This window comes from Vipera berus, assembly GCF_964194415.1.
Source record: "Vipera berus genome assembly, chromosome: 1".
NCBI classification, from domain to species: Eukaryota; Metazoa; Chordata; class Lepidosauria; order Squamata; family Viperidae; genus Vipera; species Vipera berus.
The window spans coordinates 52,193,791-52,213,456 of record NC_138202.1 but is presented as its reverse complement, the minus strand read 5'-3'; the positions used below and the strand labels follow the sequence as shown (position 1 = coordinate 52,213,456).

The window sequence follows — 19,666 nt, the reverse complement described above, 5'->3', positions numbered from 1 at the left end:
AGAAAATAGAAAGCAGCAATTTTAATATTTAGAAAATAAGGAAGTCATCCTTTCTCATAAAGATTGAGTCATTAGTGTCCAGTGAATCCAATTAACATTATATATACCAATAGTAACAGCTACAAGAACATGCACTGATCAACCTTCACTATCTGTATGCTGTAACCAAAAAGGATATTTTATGCAAATTGCTCTACAATGAGCAAAAATTGTATAATAAGAGTATTCATGTGACTGCTTTGCCAGCCTGTACGTGCACACCTAGCATATAATTTCCAGCATTGCTTTTTATGGAAAAACAATTACTTGTATGGAAATTTTTTCTCTGGGGTTCAATCTCTTGAAAATTAAGCATTTGGTTCAGGGAGAAAGACTTCCTCCATCTGAAACACAAACGAACAAGCCTCTTAGGCATTAAACTTTCGACGTCTCTTTTTCTTAGTTTTCTTAGTTTCTAGTGTTACTTTAGACTTAAGTTTAAATTTAATTCTTCGTTTCCTTAACATTCGTAGCTTGTCCACTTTGAGACTCCACAGATCCCTGACTTAGAGACCTACAAGTATCTGCAGTAGTTCTTTTCTAAGACTGAGCAATGCTTAAACACGTGCCTTGCTAGCACCTACGTCAGGGGTCTTCAAACTTGGCCCTTTTATGACTTGTGGACTTCAACTCCCAGAATTCCTCAGCCAGGCATGCTGGCTGAGGAATTCTGGGAATTGAAGTCCACAAGTCATAAAAGGGCCAAGTTTGAAGACCCCTGACCTACGTAACTGAATGCTCCAGGGCGATAGCAAAGAATACTGCACGGTCAGCACCGTCACTCGAATCCTCCCGGCCAGAAGAACGCGGTCCCTTTAAGCGGAAGTCGTGGTTGCTATGGACGCTTAAAAGGCGGATTTTTTTCCCCCGGAAGTAAACGGCTCCTCGGGTCCCGTCCCCCCCCCCCCAAAAAAAAATCACGCGTTCCGACACGTTGGGCCTGAGGGATGGAGGACGACTTAGAGTTGGATGAGGAGGTCTGCAAGGGGGTAAGGCGAGCGGGAAAGACATGGTTACCATGGTGACGGAGGGACATTTCTCCTGGCCTATTTTGCAGCCCGCCTCGCGTGATTTCCTCGGGCGTTTGGCCGGACTTCGCGGCTGAGGTCTTGCTCCCTTCCTCTCCCCCCCACCCCGCCCTCTCGAAGCCCCCCAGTAGGTCTCTCTGGATAGGCGCGTAGCCAAGTTTGTGCTGCAGTTCCGCTGGAAAAAAAAAACTCAAACTTGGCGCGCCGGTCTTTAAACAGGCTTTATTTATTTATTTATTTTATTTTTATTCCATTTATATCCCGCCCTTCTCCGAAGACTCAGGGCGGCTTACAAGCTTAGCAGTAGCCTTCATTCTATGTATATGCCTGCTTATTAGGGCTTTCACACACACCCCCAAGCGGCATTATTACAAAGTCAGCTTAATTGCCCCCAACAATCTGGGTCCTCATTTTACCTACCTCGGAAGGATGGAAGGCTGAGTCAACCTTGAGCCTTTAAACGGCAAACTTGCTGCAGAGCCTCCCGGGCGAACGTTTTTTCTCGGAGGGTCAGCACAGATTGATTATCCCTGTATTCCATTATTATGTGCGGTTCTGAGGGAGATCTTTTGAATAACTACATTCATATTCTTCACGTAGGTAGTAAAGATGGGTAGACGTGCTCATCATGATCACTTGCCAGACGAAAACCATCTTAGCCAGATGAACTCTCCAGCTGCACAGGTGGGTATAACTAAATTGAGCAACGTTGCCTGGACGGCTTGGATTTGACTGATAAATGGAGCATGTTACTCCAATAGCAACGTAAGGCTACCCTTCTTGGGCTGCAGAATTCCAGTTGACCACTAATTGGCCACAATGAAACAGAATATTATACAATAACTGATTAGTTATCTATCAGATTTCTGCACAGTCTATCTCACCTAAGTGAATCTGGGCAGTTTGCAAACATCTGGTAGTTGTCTGTATTTTTGCAGCTGAGATATAGGTTTAGGTTTAGGTTTTATTAAATTTTTATACCGCCCTTCTCCCGAGGGACTCAGGGCGGTGAACAGGGCATATCATAAAACTACAAAAATACAAAAGTTAAAAAAGAATTAAATTATTGCCCAAAGTAAAAACAATAAAAATATATACAAATATATAGTACCCATAGATAGCGAGATTTTCTAATTGTGAGACCTGCTGGTTGTAGAAATCTTGTCCTTCTGGAACATGCTGTCAAATATAGCTTTTCACTACATGCTATATTTTCATACATACATCCATAGAAGATCTGTGACAGAGCTGGAAAAGCTGCTTAGTTAAATACTGGGTGACCATTTACCAAGTAATCATTTACAATGTAATGTTTTGAGGTAGTTAATAAGTTGGTCATTGGTATCATTTTATCAAATAGCACAGGTTTGTTAAAAACAGATCATGCTAAACCAATCTTATTTCATTCTTCGACAAAGTGACTAAACTAATAGACCAGCGAAATACTGTGGATGTAGTTTACTTAGACTTCAGTAAGGCATTCGATAAAGTAGACCACAATCTACTCCTTGGTAAGCTAGAAAAACCTGGAATAGACAGCTGGATCTGTAGCTGGCTGGCAAACCTTACTCAAAGAGTAGTCCTCAACAGCACTACATCCATATGGAGAGAAGTAAGCAGTGGGGTACCACAAGGTTCCATCTTAGGTCCAGTACTCTTCAATATATTCATCAATGACTTAGATGAGAGAATTGAGGGGGAACTTGTCAGATTTGCAGATGACACCAAACTGATAGGAGTAGCCAACAGAAGACAAACTCAGGATCCAAAAAGATCTTGACAAACTTGAACAATGGGCCCTATCCATCAAAATGAGTTTCAGTGTGGAGAAAAGCAAAGTTTTACATTTAGGCAGGAAAAAAATCAAAGGTACAAGTACAGATTGGGGGAGACCTGGCTTAAAAACAGTATCTGTGAAAGGGACCTTGGAATCCTAGTGGACAATCACTTGACTATGAGCCAGCAATGTGCAGCCGCCGCCAAAAAAGCTAATACAATCCTAGGTTGTATAAAAAGAGGCATAGACTCAAGATCACGTGATGTATAGTACCACTTTATAAAACCCTAGTAAGACCACACCTGGAATACTGCAGCCAATTTTGTTCACCATATCACAAAAAAGATGTTGAGAGTTTGGAAAAAATTCAGAGAAGAGCCACTAAGATGACCAAAGGCCTGGAGACTAAAACATACGAAGAATGGCTGCAGGACTTAGGTTTGGCTAGTTTTAAAAAAAAAGGAAATAGGGGAGGCATGATAGCACTATTCCAATATTTGAGGGGCTGCCACAAAGAAGAAGGAGTCATGTTATTCACTAAAGCACCAGAGGGTAGGACAAGAAACAATGGTTAGAAACTGATCAAAGAGAGAAGCAACCTGGAATTAAGGAGAAACTTCCTGACAGTGAGGACAATTAACCAGTGGAACAGCTTGCCTCCAGAAATTGTAGGCGCTCCATCACTGGAGATTTTTAAAAAGAGGCTAGACAGTCACTTGTCTGAGATGGTATAGGTTCTCCTGCTTGAGCAGGCGGCTGGACTAGAAGACCTCCAAGGTCCCTTCCAGATTCTCTTCTCTTCTCTTCTCTTCTCTTCTCTTCTCTTCTCTTCTCTTCTCTTCTCTTCTCTTCTCTTCTCTTCTCTTCTCTTCCCTTCCCTTCCCTTCCCTTCCCTTCCCTTCCCTTCCCTTCCCTTCCCTTCCCTTCCCTTCCATTGGCTCACCATATTTGAGATTGATTTCTGTATGTCATAATGTCCTCAAAGTTACTGGAAAATTATAAAAGAGGGCTGGAATATTTCCTTATGATTACCTCAGTTAAATGACAAATTATTCAGTGTTCATTTATATGCAAAAATATGTGTAAAGAACAGACAATTCTCTGACAGCATGGGCATCTATAGAAGGACCTTTTCAGCAAATCTGAATGGATATATTTTTAACAAATCTTATAGATACTCATGTTGTCATGTCCTAAGATGTGTAGGGCTTCAAGAGTTAATACAACATCTTAGATTATGCTTGAGAAGTAATTGACCAAAAGTGTAGACATTTCAGTATGGACATCTTGCAACCTCTCTTTTAATAATTAGCAGCTTAGGTGCTATATTTTGCAACTTGGGGACACTTCCTAAGTATATTTCATGTACTGAGCGTGTAATAGTTAGGACAGGGTATAATCTAGGCATAAATAACTGCTGTCAAATCTTGCCAGCTCAAGAAGTGTTGTATTAGTTGTACTAAGTATAATTGTTTTTAAAAAAGCTGCTTTGCCATTGTTGCAATCTACGCATCCAACGACTGCTGAAATTCAAGGTCCCGCTCTTTTATGGGGAGTGCAACCCTGTCTAAAAGAAGCTGAGCCTGAGTTCATTTCTTATTTAGCAGTAGCACATCTATCTTACCTAATTTAATTCAGTTTATTTCCCCCTATTTTACATATTATTGATAATAAACAATTTTCAAGAGTACTGTTCTCATTAAACTAACTACATTAGTTCAAATGATATTCTTATACAATTTCATGTAGTATTAGCATGTATAACCGAGAAGTTTTGAGGATATAAAATTGAAAAACCCAACTGTGGCACCTGAAAGGATGGTATGCTTGTTGCCAAACAGTGTTTCTAGATCTTGGGATGGGAACATATAATCTCTTTAGTCTGTGAAATAAGATAATGTTTGCCAAGAAATTTCTAAGCCAGCTTCTTGCTGTAAGAAGCCTGCTATGACTTGACATTTTTCATTTTCTTATGTAATATTAATTATAATAATGACCTGAAATAAGCAGTGAATTTTGGATTTTATTCCTCCATGCTTCTTCTTTTTCCTATGTGACTGAGAAGGAGGCATTCAGACCTTTTTGCTTAATTGTGGCTTGTTTCATCCAAAATGAAAAAAGATTTTAATATTAATTATATATAATAAGCAAATTTAAAACCATAAAAACTTAAAAGTAGAGTCAGCAAACACAGAAATAAATTATTGCAATATTTATTATATCATGAAATACTGAGACATTATTCTTAATAGCTTAAAGTAACACTGATGGGAACTGTCCACTTTCAGCAGTTTAGTTGTTGTTCCCCTGTTCATGGGTTTTTTATTTAATTCAAGGCATATGGTTAGATTAACCAAAGTAAATTATCATGTCCTTCTGGGACATAAAACTCAAATGTGGAAATATGGAAAGACAATGTGCTTTGAATAAACAATATAGAAACATGGAGGTCAGCAGAGATTTTCTATTTGAATACTCTTTTCAAAACATGTACGGTACTTTAAATATATAAACATATTTTCCATCAAAGGAGAATCAGTATTAGTACTGCCCATCCCATGGAAGTCTTTGTGGAATGGATCAGTGTTTCTTCTTTTGAAGCCATCCAGCTGCCTGTACAAGAAGTGTTGGACTTCCAACTGTTCCTTTGGAATGTTGCCAGATTCTCCAATAGGAATCTAAAAAATGTAGCTGAACTCATGTTCCCTAATTAGGTCAGCTTTCTTAAAATGATCTGTAGCCTCATTCAGCCTGAAGCTCCCCAAAGTCTTTTATTTAGCCTGTAGAACCCTGAATAGCTGCCTAGTTATTTTTGGCCTGCTGGGGTTATCTTCTTATCCTCAATTACATTTTTCATCATTCTCCTCAAAATAACTCTTAAGCATCTATATTTCCCAGTACTTTTCATTTTGGTCTTCACTGTTAGTGCACTGATCATTGCTGAATGTTGAGCACAAGCGCATGGGAAAGGTTATATAAAAGTTCTATTTCTACCATGTATTTCATTTTTTGAATTCTTTCTAACAAGAGCCCACCAAAAGATGAGGGAAATGACTATTATTTGAATGCTGTTTTTTCCTCACATTGACTCGCCCTGCAACATCGAAGACTAATGAGATATAATGTACTGTGCCATGGATTATGTATCCCCAAATAGTTTGGATACTTCAAAATGGTCATGGACATAAGGACAATAAAAATATATTTTGCAAGACAAGAGACAAACCAGTTACAAGAGATATTGAAAATTTAAACCTTTTTCAAAGGTTTAAAGGAGGGGTTAGTTTTAAGAGGCACCACACTTATATTAAGCAAAAACACTTCTATGTAATAAATAGTAATTTAGACATAGTAGCGATTTATATATACGTCTATAAGATAACATACTTGGTAATTAGGTTGTGAGATCTATGTGGTTTTATAAACAAGGATTACTTCCATTGGAATAAATGTATTGTCATGATACAATATAAAACAACATTTATTTGGATGTAACATAAGAGACCTGTTCAGTTCCAGTGAAGGAATATATTGTACTTCCCTTACATCCAGTATTGTTAATTAAATAATATGTCATCCAATTCCAATATGGCATACAATATAAATTTTAAATGATAGAATATAAATAATACAAAAAGCAAATATTCAGATAAATAACATAATTCTAAAATCATTTTTGTCATCAGACACTTTTTCTCATATCAGTTGTCCATTAAGAAATCCTTTACTCACTAAAATCCAAGGAGAAAGAGCCAAGTTTTGAGTGCCCATTTTAACAGGGTTATAATCTCAGGGGGGGGGATATTTCAGGGGGCAGTGCTATGACAGAGAAGGCCTAATTCATGGTCCCATCAGATGGGACATTAACATGATCAAATACCTTTTGAAATGGAAATTCCTTTTGATCCTATCTTTCCTTCCAGTTATCACTGTATGTCTCCTTTTTGACTCTGACTTTGCAAGGATATAGTCTATTAAGTATTCTTTACTTTTATCCTCCTATTTTTATTCTTGACTAATCTATTTTTTTACTCAGCCTTTTACCCTTGTAACTGCTCTTGCAAAGTTTATGCCAACATTTAAAGTCTTCTAACAGCCAAGATACCATTTATTTCAAATTCTCCTACTTTTTGTAAGTTAAAAATATTAATTAACTACTTTCTGTTTCTTAATGTTTTAATCTGCAGCTGAAATTTATATTTGTTTAAGTGAAAGTTATCTTGCTGAATTTAGTGGGATGTTTATTCTTAAGAAAAGCCTGTCCAGGACTGCAACTCTTGTCTCCTACAAAGTTTGAATCTAGTACCCTTCTTTGTCCTTATTTTTTTGTTTATCCACACCATATAGACATTTTTATTTATGGTTGTGGGATACTTATTAAATTCATCTTTCTATTCTAATAATTCATCAGCTCTGTTAACAACAAATCCTCCAAGCCATTCTATACTGAAAAACTGTATTTTATGTGATTTAGCACTTTTGTTAAAATAAAGCTTAGAGTTAGTTCAGCCAGTATGTATGGCACACATAAAAAAAAATGAGGGAGAACTCTAAAAAATGGTAGACTAACATGTTTCCAAACACACAACCCAGTGGACAATGGACCAAGAAGGTTAAGATCTTCAGAGATCCTCAACCCACTCATGGCTAATGGCTAAATCCCTAAAACATGAATCTTTCCCTCAGCATGGTTAATATTTCTTTATAAGACCCAAAGAGAGCTATTAAATGTGTTACAGACTCAAGAAGAAAACAGTGCCCTCATTTGATTATGATTTGGTTAGGATATTAGTTGTTTTTAACTAATAGAGATACTGAATATTCCTAAAGGATACATAAATGCTATTTTTATTGAAAGAAACTATTAACAGTCTATGCTTAGCAACATACTTTGCTGATTATTGGTATTGCTTTCTGCTATAATCTCTGTTCCTTGGGGAGGGAATTAATCAGTAGTATAAATGAAAAATGTGAGACTTAGTTGGATTAAAACTTTCATGAACTGTGGGATATTCTATAGAATGATGCACACTTCCTAGAGATTCACATGATCGCTGAATTTTGAAAAATATTATTTTTATAATCATTGTGGTGTTGTAACCTCTGTTCTCATTTAAGTACCTTATATTGCCTATAAAGTATAGGAGCAAATTGGGAGCTTTGCTTTGAGGAAAGCTACTTGCAGGTTAGGAAAAAGCTATTAGAGATAGGATTTTTTTAAAAAAAGTGTAACAAATGACAGCTTGTACATATGTGTAGCTCAAATATATTGGCTTAATGCATCTAATCAATGTTTGGGAATGTATCTAATAAATGTTTAGGAATTCAGGATTCTGTGAGAAAAATATGTATGGGGTCTTCTATGTATGTAGTCTTTTACATCCATATGTGGTGTGTTTCTCTAAACTATCCCAGTTAAAAATGCTCCTTTTTTGGCACTATAGTCTCCTGGCTTTGGCATCTTAAGAATCTGGAGAAATAATTTAAAGATCAGAAAACTCCATTCACTGCAGCCCCTGAAGGCTTCACATTTTGTGACACAGTCATTCCAGTCGACTGAGCTTTGTCGCTTGCGGATAAGCCCATATAAGGAATCTATTTCCTGCTTTTTAAGCTCTGTTTGTCCTTCTGCCCTTCTGCGCCCCCTTTGCTGAAGAAATCTGGTATGTTGAAACTGCAGCACTTGGCTTGTTCCTTCTCCCTGTTTATTTTTGGAGAATGACTGTTTTTGCTCCTGTTAGGGAGTTATGCTGGGTCATGCCTCCTCCTTCCAGCAGGCAGCAACCTCCAATTTCAAATATTGTCCATTTCCCACATGATAGTCTACCTAAAAACCAATTATCTCAATATCTATAGGAAATGCTGAGTCCCTCCCCCCAATCCAAATTTAATATTCAGGAGTGTTTTCCATTCTTTGTGATTTTTTTAAGAAGATTGTCCATTTTTCTTGCCTTATTATTGCTGAAGAAACTTACAAAAACACTAATCCACAAACATTGTTAGACTGCTTGATCAAATCTTAAAAATAAGAGCATTGCAGAATCAGAGCGTAGAACTGTGTACTTGAGCATCCTGATTTCAAAGGAGCCAACTAAAAGTCTGCAAGTGTAATGTAATAATTAATGCATCTATGCAACCAAGATAGCACCAAGAACAATTCTTTCCATTCTTTCTTCAGGATACCGTGGTACCATCCAGCATATTCTCACAATTTTATTCAGAGAGCAGCCTTTTCCCACCCACAGTACTCCAGTTCCCTGAGAAAATGTTTGTAGAAATGGAAGATATTCTTTTATGTCATTCTTATAGTAACAGGACCTTAATCCAAATATTCAGATGATTTATTAAATATTAAAAATTGATATTAATAAGCAGAAACAAAATAACACAAACTTGGTGTACCCCAGTTGCCAAATGGTAGAATAGTGGTCCATATGATTTCCAGGAATGTCCTTGCAGGACATTAGATTAGATTAGGATTAGAATCACTGGACTTTTCTCAGCTATCCCTTTACTTTAAACTAGGTAATGAAGAAAAATTCCACAGCTAGTTGTGTCAAAAGCCATTGTTAAACCTCAGTAAACTATCAAAAGAGTTATATTCTCTACCTTCCTTCTACAATTCAACTTATAGTTGCACTCCTGTATTACAAGAAGTACAGAAAGATGTAATAGAAAAAGTGTGAATTAAAATGCATACATTTTGAGAAATGTGCATGGAAGAAGGTAAGGTTTTTAACAGTTTTTAAATATTAGGTTAATATAAGATTAGAAAAACATGAAAGTGAATGAAATACTTGACAGATTTCCAATAAACATAATAACAGTCCATTGTTTACATTGTATCATTTAGACTGTAAAAATAATATTTTCGTTACAACCATTGATTTGGCTATAATTATTAGCCATTATAAAAGTCCCCCTCTTGGGTCACAAGTATAGAATACAAATGTTGACAAATATTAATTGGAGTCTTATTTTCTTTTATATTACTTTTTTTACTTCTTAAGCGTCCATCATCTAAACCACAAATACGCGAAGGTGTGTGGTCTGGCTTGGGTAGTGTAAATGTGTCCAGGTAAGTACAATTTTTTTTAAATCAACTAGAGTTCAAAATATGATATAATAATAATAATAATAATAATAATAATAATAATAATAATAATAATAATAATAATAATAATAATAATAATAATAATAATATAAAAAAGTTGAAGGGACCTTTGAGGTCTTCTAGTCCAACCCCTTGCTCAGGCAGCAAACCCTATACCATTTCAGACAAATGGCTGTCCAGTCTCTCCTTAAAAACTTCCAGTGCTGGAGCATTCACAACTCCTGGAGGCAGGTTGTTCCACTGATTAATTGTTCTGTCAGGAAATTTCTCCTTAGTTCTAGGTTGCTTCCCTCCTTGATTAGTTTCCATCCTTTGCTTCTTGTCCTGCCTTCAGGTGCTTTGGAGAATAGCTTGACTCCCTCTTCTTTGTGGCAACCCCTGAGATATTGGAACACTGCTATCATGTCATCCCTCGTCCTTCTCTTCATTAGACCAGACATACCAAATTGTTACTGTAATCTGGGCAATTTCCTAGAAAATGGCAAAGGGAGCCTTTTAGAGTATCATAATGGTGTTGATTGCTTATGTCTTCTTATCTGATATTTAGACTTGGAGCAGCTTTCCCAACTTGAATTGCTCCAAATATGTGGATATTAACTACTGGAATTCTTGAGAATGCCCTGCTGGCTGGCTGGGAAATTTTGGAAATTTGAGGATTACCAGGCTGGGGAAAATTGGGTTAACTTGTTAAATTTTATTTCCTGTGAATTTTGTAACTGCTGTTACTTCAGTGAAATCGCTCTTTCTGATTATCCCAGCCCATTTATTTTCTACATAATAGAACAAGGTTGATGGAGATGAATTCACAAATGTTTTGAATAGTTTGAGCATGGTATAATCTGTCCTTTATAATAAGTACTCCATGTTGTTCATCATTCTTGTTGTTGTGTAAAACCAATAATGTATCTCACATGCATTTTTTAGAGCTTTAGATCATGGAGGTCTAGTGGAAGAGAACACTATAAGTAACAGCAGAATTTGTCAGCTCTTGGTTCTTTTAAGGGATAGATCTTCTGAGATACACTGCCATTTCTTTAGAAAGCCATTCCACAGTATACTTTTCTTGAATGGAAAAAAATAATACAGTACTTACAATTGTTGTAAGTTTATGTTAGCATGTAGTTGGACTGTGTAGTTCTTGAGGTTTGAGGGCAAAAGGGTTTTAGAGCATCGTGTAATTAACCTCTGTGTGCTCCAAAACATTTTTTATCTTTGAATCCAAAATATTGCAGAGCCTTACATATGAATCAGCAAAGTGTAATAAAGAGACTAATATTAGCAGTTATACTGTAGTCTGAAGTACTTTGTTATCTTACAGTTATTTTATACATGCTACAGAATTCTTTGTTTTTCAATGTGAGAAGCTGCTGTAAACTTTCAATATGTGTTCCAGTCCTGTTTGTCTCCATCAGAATTCCTGGGGGAGTTTACCTTTTGGTTCCATGCAAAAACTTCAGTCCTTGAGTAGCCTTGTTTCACTATTCATTTCCAGTGACAAAACATCATCAGTTGCAGTGACTAGGGATTACCTGTGAACATTCCTTTATTTTAAAAAAGGCTAAGTACCAACTAAGTACCATCCCATAAGCATAATAAGCAAACTGTACTCTAGATATCTGTGGGGAAAGTTCAGGATTGCTTGGAGAAGAGAATATTCTGACTGAAGCACAAGCAGGCTTTAGAACAAGAGATTCTTGGGACCAGCCTCAAAACTTGCAACATACAGTAGGTGAGAGACCTAGTTTGGTGTAGGGGTTAAGATACTGGCCCAGAAACCAGGAGACTCAGTTCTAATTCTACCCTAGGCATGAAAGCTGGTTGGGCATCCTTGGGTCAGTCACTGTGTCTCTCAGCCCATTCACCAGATTGGTTTTGTAGAGACAGTGGGAGGAAGAAAGTGTATTATGTATGTTTGCTGCTTTGAGTTATATAAAAATAATAAAAGCAGGATAAAAATCTAATAATAAATATGGTTGAAAAATATTCCAGCAAGGCCAATGCAATACTATATGTGGCAAATGTGTGATTTTAACTCAAGAGAAATGTGAGATAAAGTTGCTACCATAGATAAATACCTGTTTCTATTTATAAGATACATATGAATTGTTGTTGTTGTTGTTAGTTGCGAAGTCATGTCCGACCCATCGCGACCCTATGAACAACGTTCCTCCAGGCCTTCCTGTCCTCTACCATCTTCTGGAGTCCATTTAAGCTCACGCCTACTGCTTCAGTGACTCCATCCAGCCACCTCATTCTCTGTCGTCCCCTTCTTCTATTGCCCTCAATCTTTCCCAGCATTAGGCTCTTCTCCAGTGAGTCCTTCCTTCTCATTAGGTGGCCAAAGTATTTGAGTTTTAGCTTCAGGATTTGGCCTTCTAAAGAGCAGTCAGGGTTGATCTCCTCTAGGACTGACCGGTTTGATCGCCTTGCAGTCCAAGGGACTCGCAGGAGTCTTCTCCAGCACCATAGTTCAAAGGCTTCAATTCTTTGGCGCTCAGCCTTTCTTATGGTCCAACTTTCACAGCCATACATTGCAACTGGGAAGACCATAGCCTTGACTATATGCACTTGACAGGGTGATGTCTCTGCTTTTTAGTGTGCTGTCTAGATTTGCCATTGCTTTCCTCCCGAGGAGCAAGCGTCTTTTAATTTCTTGGCTACAGTCCCCATCTGCAGTGATCTTGGAGCCCAGGAAAATAAAATCTGTCACTACCTCCATTTCTTCCCCATCTATTTGCCAGGAATTGAGAGGGCCAGATGCCATGATCTTGGTTTTCTTAATGTTTAGTTTCAACCCAAGTTTTGCATTCTCCTTCTTCACTCGCAACAAGAGGCTCTTTAGTTCCTCTTCACTTTCTGCCATTAGAGTGGTATCATCTGCATATCTTAGGTTGTTGATGTTTCTTCCGGCAATCTTAATTCCAACTTTTGATTCATCTAGCCCTGCCTTTCTCATGATGTGCTCTGCATATAAGTTAAATAGGCAAGGCGACAGTATACAGCCTTGCCGGACTCCTTTCCCAATTTTGAACCAATCAGTGGTTCCGTGTCCAGTTCTCACTGTTGCTTCTTGGTCCGCATATAGGTTTCTCAAGAGAGAAATGAAAAATGAAACAAATGAAAAGAATTACAATTTAACACAAACAGGAAAAAATCTACAAGGTTCTGATACGACAAGAAAAATGGAATGGACTATAGAATTATTAGGAGAACCATCAAAGTTTGGGAGACAGAAAGTATTCATCTTACTTACTTCATCTTTCCCAGGAAATTCAGTTGTAAAATATACTGCTCAAAAAAAATAAAGGGAACAGAAAATAAGACAACCTACTATTAAATACAGTACATTGTGTTGTTTAAGTGTTCCCTTTATTTTTTGAGCAGTATAGTAAAGAAAGGATCAATATTCTCACCCAGTTCCAGACATGCTGTTTATGATGTATTAAGAAGTGCTTTTTTCCTCTTCAGTTGTCAGCAGCTAATGGCTGGCCACAGGAATGTAGCCAGTCTTTCCCCTGCTGGTTTGGAAGGCTTTCCTTGAGCAACAAGGCACCCCTCCTCTTCATCGCCTCTTCGGGGCGATTTTAGGCCCTTTTTAGGGCCCCCAGCAGGGCAAAATTGGGCGTGGATGGCAGAGCCCTGCTTTCCTGCATCCTGTTCCACTGCGACACAAACTGGAAGTCCATGTTTTTCTGTGGTTCTATGTTTTATTATACTTACCTGCTTCATTATGAGTGGTTGAATAACTGGACATTTTGGCATTGGTAGTCAGTTTTAAATTGCTGGCATTTAGGTGTAATCAATTTCACAACACATCAACAGACTTAACCATAGTTTCAGCTTGAAAACTGTAAGCATACTAGACCAGGCCAAATCCAAAAATGCTGGAAAATTCCTGGAAGCTTGGCACTCAGACAAATCAACCATCAACAGGCATATAGAGATAAACACATCATTTAAAAGAAACAAAAAGTAAAAAAAGGAAACAAAAAGATCTAATCAGCTATCAACATTCAGGTGAGCTAAGTTACTAAGTTACTAAGTTTAACACTAGACCAACAATTATGAAGTAAACAATACCCTAATCAAGGAACCACTATACCCAACTGTCATCCCCTTTCTAGCTGTCTGAACAAGCCAGGAGGGGCATAGATTTAATCTATTGATGACTGAGCTCATCCTAAAAAGAAACCTATTGAGATCCATTGATGTCAGAAGCTCCAAAACAGTGCCAGATGATCTTATGAGGAAGAATCCAAGGTGAAAGCATAATCAAAAAGCAGTTCTGTGAACATCTAGAAACAAAGTTAAAAGCCAGCATAGGTTTGTTAAAAACAGATTATGCTAGACCGTTCTTATTTCATTCTTTGACAAAGTGACTAAATTAGTAGACCAGCAAAATGCTTTGGACATAGTGTACTTAGACTTCAGCAAGACATTTGACAAAATAAACCACAATTTACTAAACTAGAAAAATGCGGGATTGACAGAATCAACACCAGATGGATTTGCAACTGGCTAAGAAACCATACTGAACAAGTCATCCTTAATGGTACTAGATCAACATGGAGGGAAGTAAGCAGTGGGGTATGACAAGGTTCCATCTTAGGCCCAGTACTCTTCAATATCTTCATAAACAACTTAGATGAGGGAATAGAAGTGGAACTTATCAAATTTGCAGATGATACTAAGCTGGCAGGAATAGCCAACACCCTAGATCAGGGGTCGGCAACCCGAAAAAGGAAGAGAGCCACTGGGAACCGGTTCCATCACACACACATAAAAGTGGGAGCCGCATGCGTGTGTCCATGCACGCGCATGCGCAAAAAAATGTCTTGCGCATGCGCAAAACGGTTTTTTCTTGCGCATGCGCGGACGCCCGCGGTTGCCACCTTCCTGTGTGTGTGATGGAACTGGTTCCCAGTGGCAGCGGCGCCGCCGCCTTCGGCAGCCTGTAAACGTGCCGCGGCAGCTCTCCCAAAGAGAGGAGGGCGGCGGCCTGCAAACGGGCCGCGGCAGCTTTCCTCCTCTTTGGGGGAGCTGCCGCGGCACGTTTGCAGGCTGCCGAAGGCGGCAGCTCTGCAGGCGGGCCGCGGCAGCTGTTGCGGCCTATGGGCGCGACATTCGGCAGGGCCCCTCTTCGCAGCACGGCGCGAGGCCCTCACCCCCCACGGACACGCCCTCCTCGCCACGGGAGCCACCCCCGCCATCCTCGCACACCACTAGCGCAGGCCCACCTCGTCTTGGGGGCCTGCCCTCCGCACGCCGGCTGCATCCTCCGATCGACCGACGCCGCCAGGGAGACTGCCCGGTGTCGGGCTCAACACGCCCGACACCCAGTGAGGCCGCGGAGGGACTCACCGGGCCCCGTGACCAGCTGCCGGCGTCTGTATGCAGCCCCCACGTTACTGCAGCCTTCCACCGAGCCGGGGAAGAGCGCGGCCGCCGGGATGACCCAGCAGCCACCGGCGCCTCTCTCGATGCCCCAGCAGCCACCGGGGCCTTCCGGCAGGCCGGGTAACAGCCGTGGAAACGCGCAGCCAGCTGACATGACCCAGCACCGACGCAGTGGGCCGAGGAAGAGCGCAGGAGTGGGGCAGGAGCGAGCGTGCCTGTCCTGCTCCTTTTCTCTTCCAAGCGGCGCTGAGATCTCGCTTTCCCCCCCCTCTTCCTCCCTCTCTCGTGCTTTACATACACACACACACACACACACACACACACACACGCACGCACACACAAAAGCACAGAGTTCCCCTTCCCCCTTGTACAGGAATGAAAGGCCCCCCGAAGGAAGCTCGGCCTCTTCACCGGACCGATCAGCTGAGGAGGTTTTTGCAAGCGGGAGACGGGCAGAGCAAGATAGCCAGAGACTCCTCAGACGGCGCCGTCTTTTTCTTCCCCTCCAGCTGCTGGCTCTGAGCCCCAGCTCGAGGGTCTGCCTGGCGGCTTTGCGCGAAGCTTGCCGGGGTCGTTTTGAGATTTACATGTGTCGTTCTCGTGGGGGGGGGGAAAGGGGTACCCGACCTATTCCCCCCCCATTGAACGAGCCAGGGGAGGGCAAGAGCCTCTGCGGGCAGGGAGGGAGGAGCGGCGAGAAAGGGACGTTTGGGTGTAAGCCGAGCAACCCCAAAAATCGGTTTGAGTAGAAAAGGAGGAGCTTTGGCAGGGAGGGAAGTGAGGTTGGAAAAGCAGGCCGGGCGAAGGAAGGGAGCGGAGGCGGCAGCTTTGCAGACGCAGCTTTCTCAAAGAGCGGCGCCGCTGTCCGTTCGCGCGGAGGTACGCGCGCACCTCTCTAAAGGTTTGGGGAGGTGCGCGCGCACTCTTGGAATGGGTAGCGGCCCCGCTTGTTGCGAAAGCTGCCGCGGCCCGTCTGCAAAGCTGCCGCTTTCAGCAGCTTTGCAGACGGGCTACGGCAGCTTTCGCAACAAGCGGGGCCGCTGCCCGTTCGCGCGGAGGTATGGAGACCTGCCGACGTTTGGGGAGGTTTGGGGAGGTGCGCGCGCACCTCCCCAAACCTCCCCAAACGTCGGCAGGTCTCCGGACGGCAGCGGCTTGGGAGAGGTGCGCGCGCACTCTCCAAACCGCCGCCATCCCGTTTGCACAGCTGCCGTGAACGCGGCAGGTCTCCGGACGGGACGGCGGCAGCTTTTATTTTTTATTTTTTTTATTTTAAATGAGCGATGCGTCTGCCTTCCACATGCAACACAACCCCGCCACCGCGAGGCACAAAGATCAGGTTGATATTCAGATGGTATCCAGAGAGTCCCTGCAAACAAGGCAGACGCGGGCGAGGTGAAGTGATAATTAAAGCGCCAAGAAAGCCTGACAAAGGCGGCGGGGCGGGGAGCCCTCCTGCACAAATCAAATACTAATCAAAAGCCAAGGAGACGAGCGGGTGGCCGAGGGAGTTTCCAGCCCCTGCGCCTACATTGTCTCAGATTCCACTGCTGACGGTGGTGGACAAGGCGAATTAAAAGCAGCCTGCCGCCCAGGAGACGGCAGCCAAAGCTTTGACCACACCACCCCCCTTGTATCTCATTTGGTGAAAAGAAACAAACAAAAAAGGGGGGTGGGGTACCGTGAAAGTGTCAAGAGGCGGACGTGGCAACCAGTGGTGGGGTGGGCTGTCTTCCACAAGACAGCGCTACCTCAGGAAGACCAGAAAGGGGTCTCGCCTATTCTTCTGTGCTCTCCTCTGCCCACCTTTCGGGCTGAGTCTGGCGGCCGGGAACTCTGCTTCCCCTGTTTGGCGGAGCGGACTCGCTCGCTCCGAGGCGAAGTGGCGTCAGAGCCAGGCTTCAGCAGCCTGCGCGGCAAGGAATACCCTGTGTGGCCGCGGCTCTCGGGGAAGCCCTGGCTGTCCGCTTCCTCGCTCCACGCTGCCATTCGGGGCCCGCGCGTTCCCCGGGCAAATCGCGGCGCCCAGCAGGCGAGGAAACATGCCCGCTCCAGTCGCCCCCCCTTCCCTCAGGAGACGCGAAGCAAGTGACCGCCCGGAGCGCGGGCTCTCCGGGAGCCGCCTCTGCTGCCCCAGTCCTTGCGGTTCCCGCTTGCTCGGTAGGGATCTTTCCTGGGACTGGCTTTTCCCTCTTAGCCAGACATTGTGGAACCGCTTTCCTCCTCCTCCTCTTCTCCAAAAAGGCCTGTTGGAAAACTGCACAGAGCAGAAGCGGCAGCCAGGAGCCCACCATCTCTCCTCTCCCGCTCGCTCTTGCCGGAGCAGAGCAGCCCTGGAACAGCCCTGGTGAGCCAAAGAGACGAAAGGCCCCGAGCGATAGGAAGGGGATCTCTGCCCTAGAGCGGGGGGGGGGGGAAGGAAAGGCCCGATCGCTTTGTGTTACCTGCCGTGAAACCAGTCCTTGCAGGCGTCGCACTCGATCATGAAGCGGGTTACGTCGTAGGGCAGCCAGGCAGCGGAAAGAAGCAGGCAGGCAGGGCGCGGAGGTACGGAGACCTGCCGATGTTTGGGGAGGTTTGGGGAGGTGCGCGCGCACCTCCCCAAACCTCCCCAAACTTTGGCAGGTCTCCGGACGGCGGCGGCTTGGGAGAGGTGCGCGCGCACCACTGCCTGTTCGAAGAGGTGCGCGCGCACCGGGCGGCTGGGAGCCGCAGGAGACGGCTCAAAGAGCCGCATGCGGCTCCGGAGCCGCGGGTTGCCGACCTGTGCCCTAGATGATAGGCTCAAGATCCAAAAAGATCTTGACAAACTTGAACAAGGGGCCCTATCCAACAAAATGAAATTTAATGTGGAGAAAAGCAAGGTTTTACACTTAGGCAGGAAAAACCAAGGGTACAAGTTCAGATTAGGTGAAACCTGGCTCAAAAACAGTAACTGTGAGAGGGTTCTTGGAGTCCTAGTGTACAATCACTTAAATATGAGACAGCAGTGTGCTGCAGCAGTGAAAAAAGCTAATACAATCCTTGGTTGTATAGAATCAAAATCATGTGAATTATTACTACCGCTTTATAAAGCCTTAGTAAAGCTACACCTGGAATACTGCATCCAGTTTTGGTCAACACATTACAAAAAAAGATGAGACTTTGGGAAAAGTGCAAAGAAGAGCAACTAAGATGATTAAATGCTTGGAGACTACAACATGAAGAATGGTTGCAGGATTTGGGTTTGGCTAGTCTAGAGAAAAGATGGACTAGGGGTGACGTAATAGCAGTATTCCAGTAATTGAGAGGCTGCCACAAAGAGGAGGCGGTCAACTTATTTTCCAAAACACCAGAGGGCAGGACAAGAAACAATGGATGGAAATTAATCAAGGAGAGAAGCAACCTGGAATTAAGGAGAAACTTCCTAACAGTGAGGACAATTAAACAGTGGAACAGCTTGCTGTCAGAAGTTGTGGGGTGCTTCATCGCTGGAGGTTTTTAAGAGACTGGACAGTAACTTATCTGAAATGGTATAGAGTCTTCTGCTTGAGCAGGGGGTTGGACTAGAAGACCTCCAAGGTCCCTTCGAGCTCTATCGTGATTAATTGATCACAAGATATCATGTTTGTCATCTCACAAATCTCTGTCCTACTGGAGTCTAGCTATGAGGATATGTGCATTTTTATCTGCAAAGAGACTGGCACATTTCCCAGTGATGGTATTTTCTATCAATTTCTGGAATGAGATTTAGAATCAGAATCTTTCATCATCTTTTGACATTTGGTTTATTGAAGTGCTGAAAAATCCATATTTAGAAAAGAAATTTGAAAGGAATGGTTGTAGCAGCTCATATTCTCTCATCCTAAGATATTCTAGTAATGGAATTCCAGAGATGGTGCTTGCTTGGTTAATGAAATTGAAAGGTTCAAAACCCGACAAAAGCCTTCTCTGGGATCTTAGGACCATCTTGTGGAATAAGTTCTGAGCATCACTGATGTTTCATGAAACAGTTTAAGAAGCTTTCCTATAGTGGGCATGATAGATCATGGTGTATGAAAAAGGAAGAATAATTCAAGATATATATGAAAAGGAATTGAAAAAATTAAGTGTTGTGTGTTTGTATTTTCTATATGCTTAGCATCTTCACCATTTCCATTACATTGTTTTGTCTACACTACAGCAAAATATATTGAAGTCTAATATATTTCAGCTGCACAATTAGTTCTTCAACCAGTAGAGGGCACTCAAGTTCTGTTTTGAAAATAGTAAGTTTTTTTTATGACATCATTTACCTTTTGATAAACAGACTTACGGTAAATGGCTCCTTAT

General features: G+C 42.1%; 1 protein-coding gene across 1 annotated transcript in view; it reads left to right on the top strand.

Moving 5' to 3' along the window:
* Window positions 1-910: 910 nt before the first annotated feature.
* IFT43 (intraflagellar transport 43) overlaps window positions 911-19,666 on the top strand; it is a 69,052-nt gene continuing 50,296 nt past the window's right edge. Inside the window, exons 1-3 of the mRNA XM_081326392.1 lie at window positions 911-1,028; window positions 1,668-1,751; window positions 9,855-9,922. Coding sequence (XP_081182518.1) covers window positions 987-1,028; window positions 1,668-1,751; window positions 9,855-9,922 — 194 coding nt within the window. The 5' untranslated portion in view covers window positions 911-986. The remainder of the gene's footprint in view (window positions 1,029-1,667; window positions 1,752-9,854; window positions 9,923-19,666) is intronic.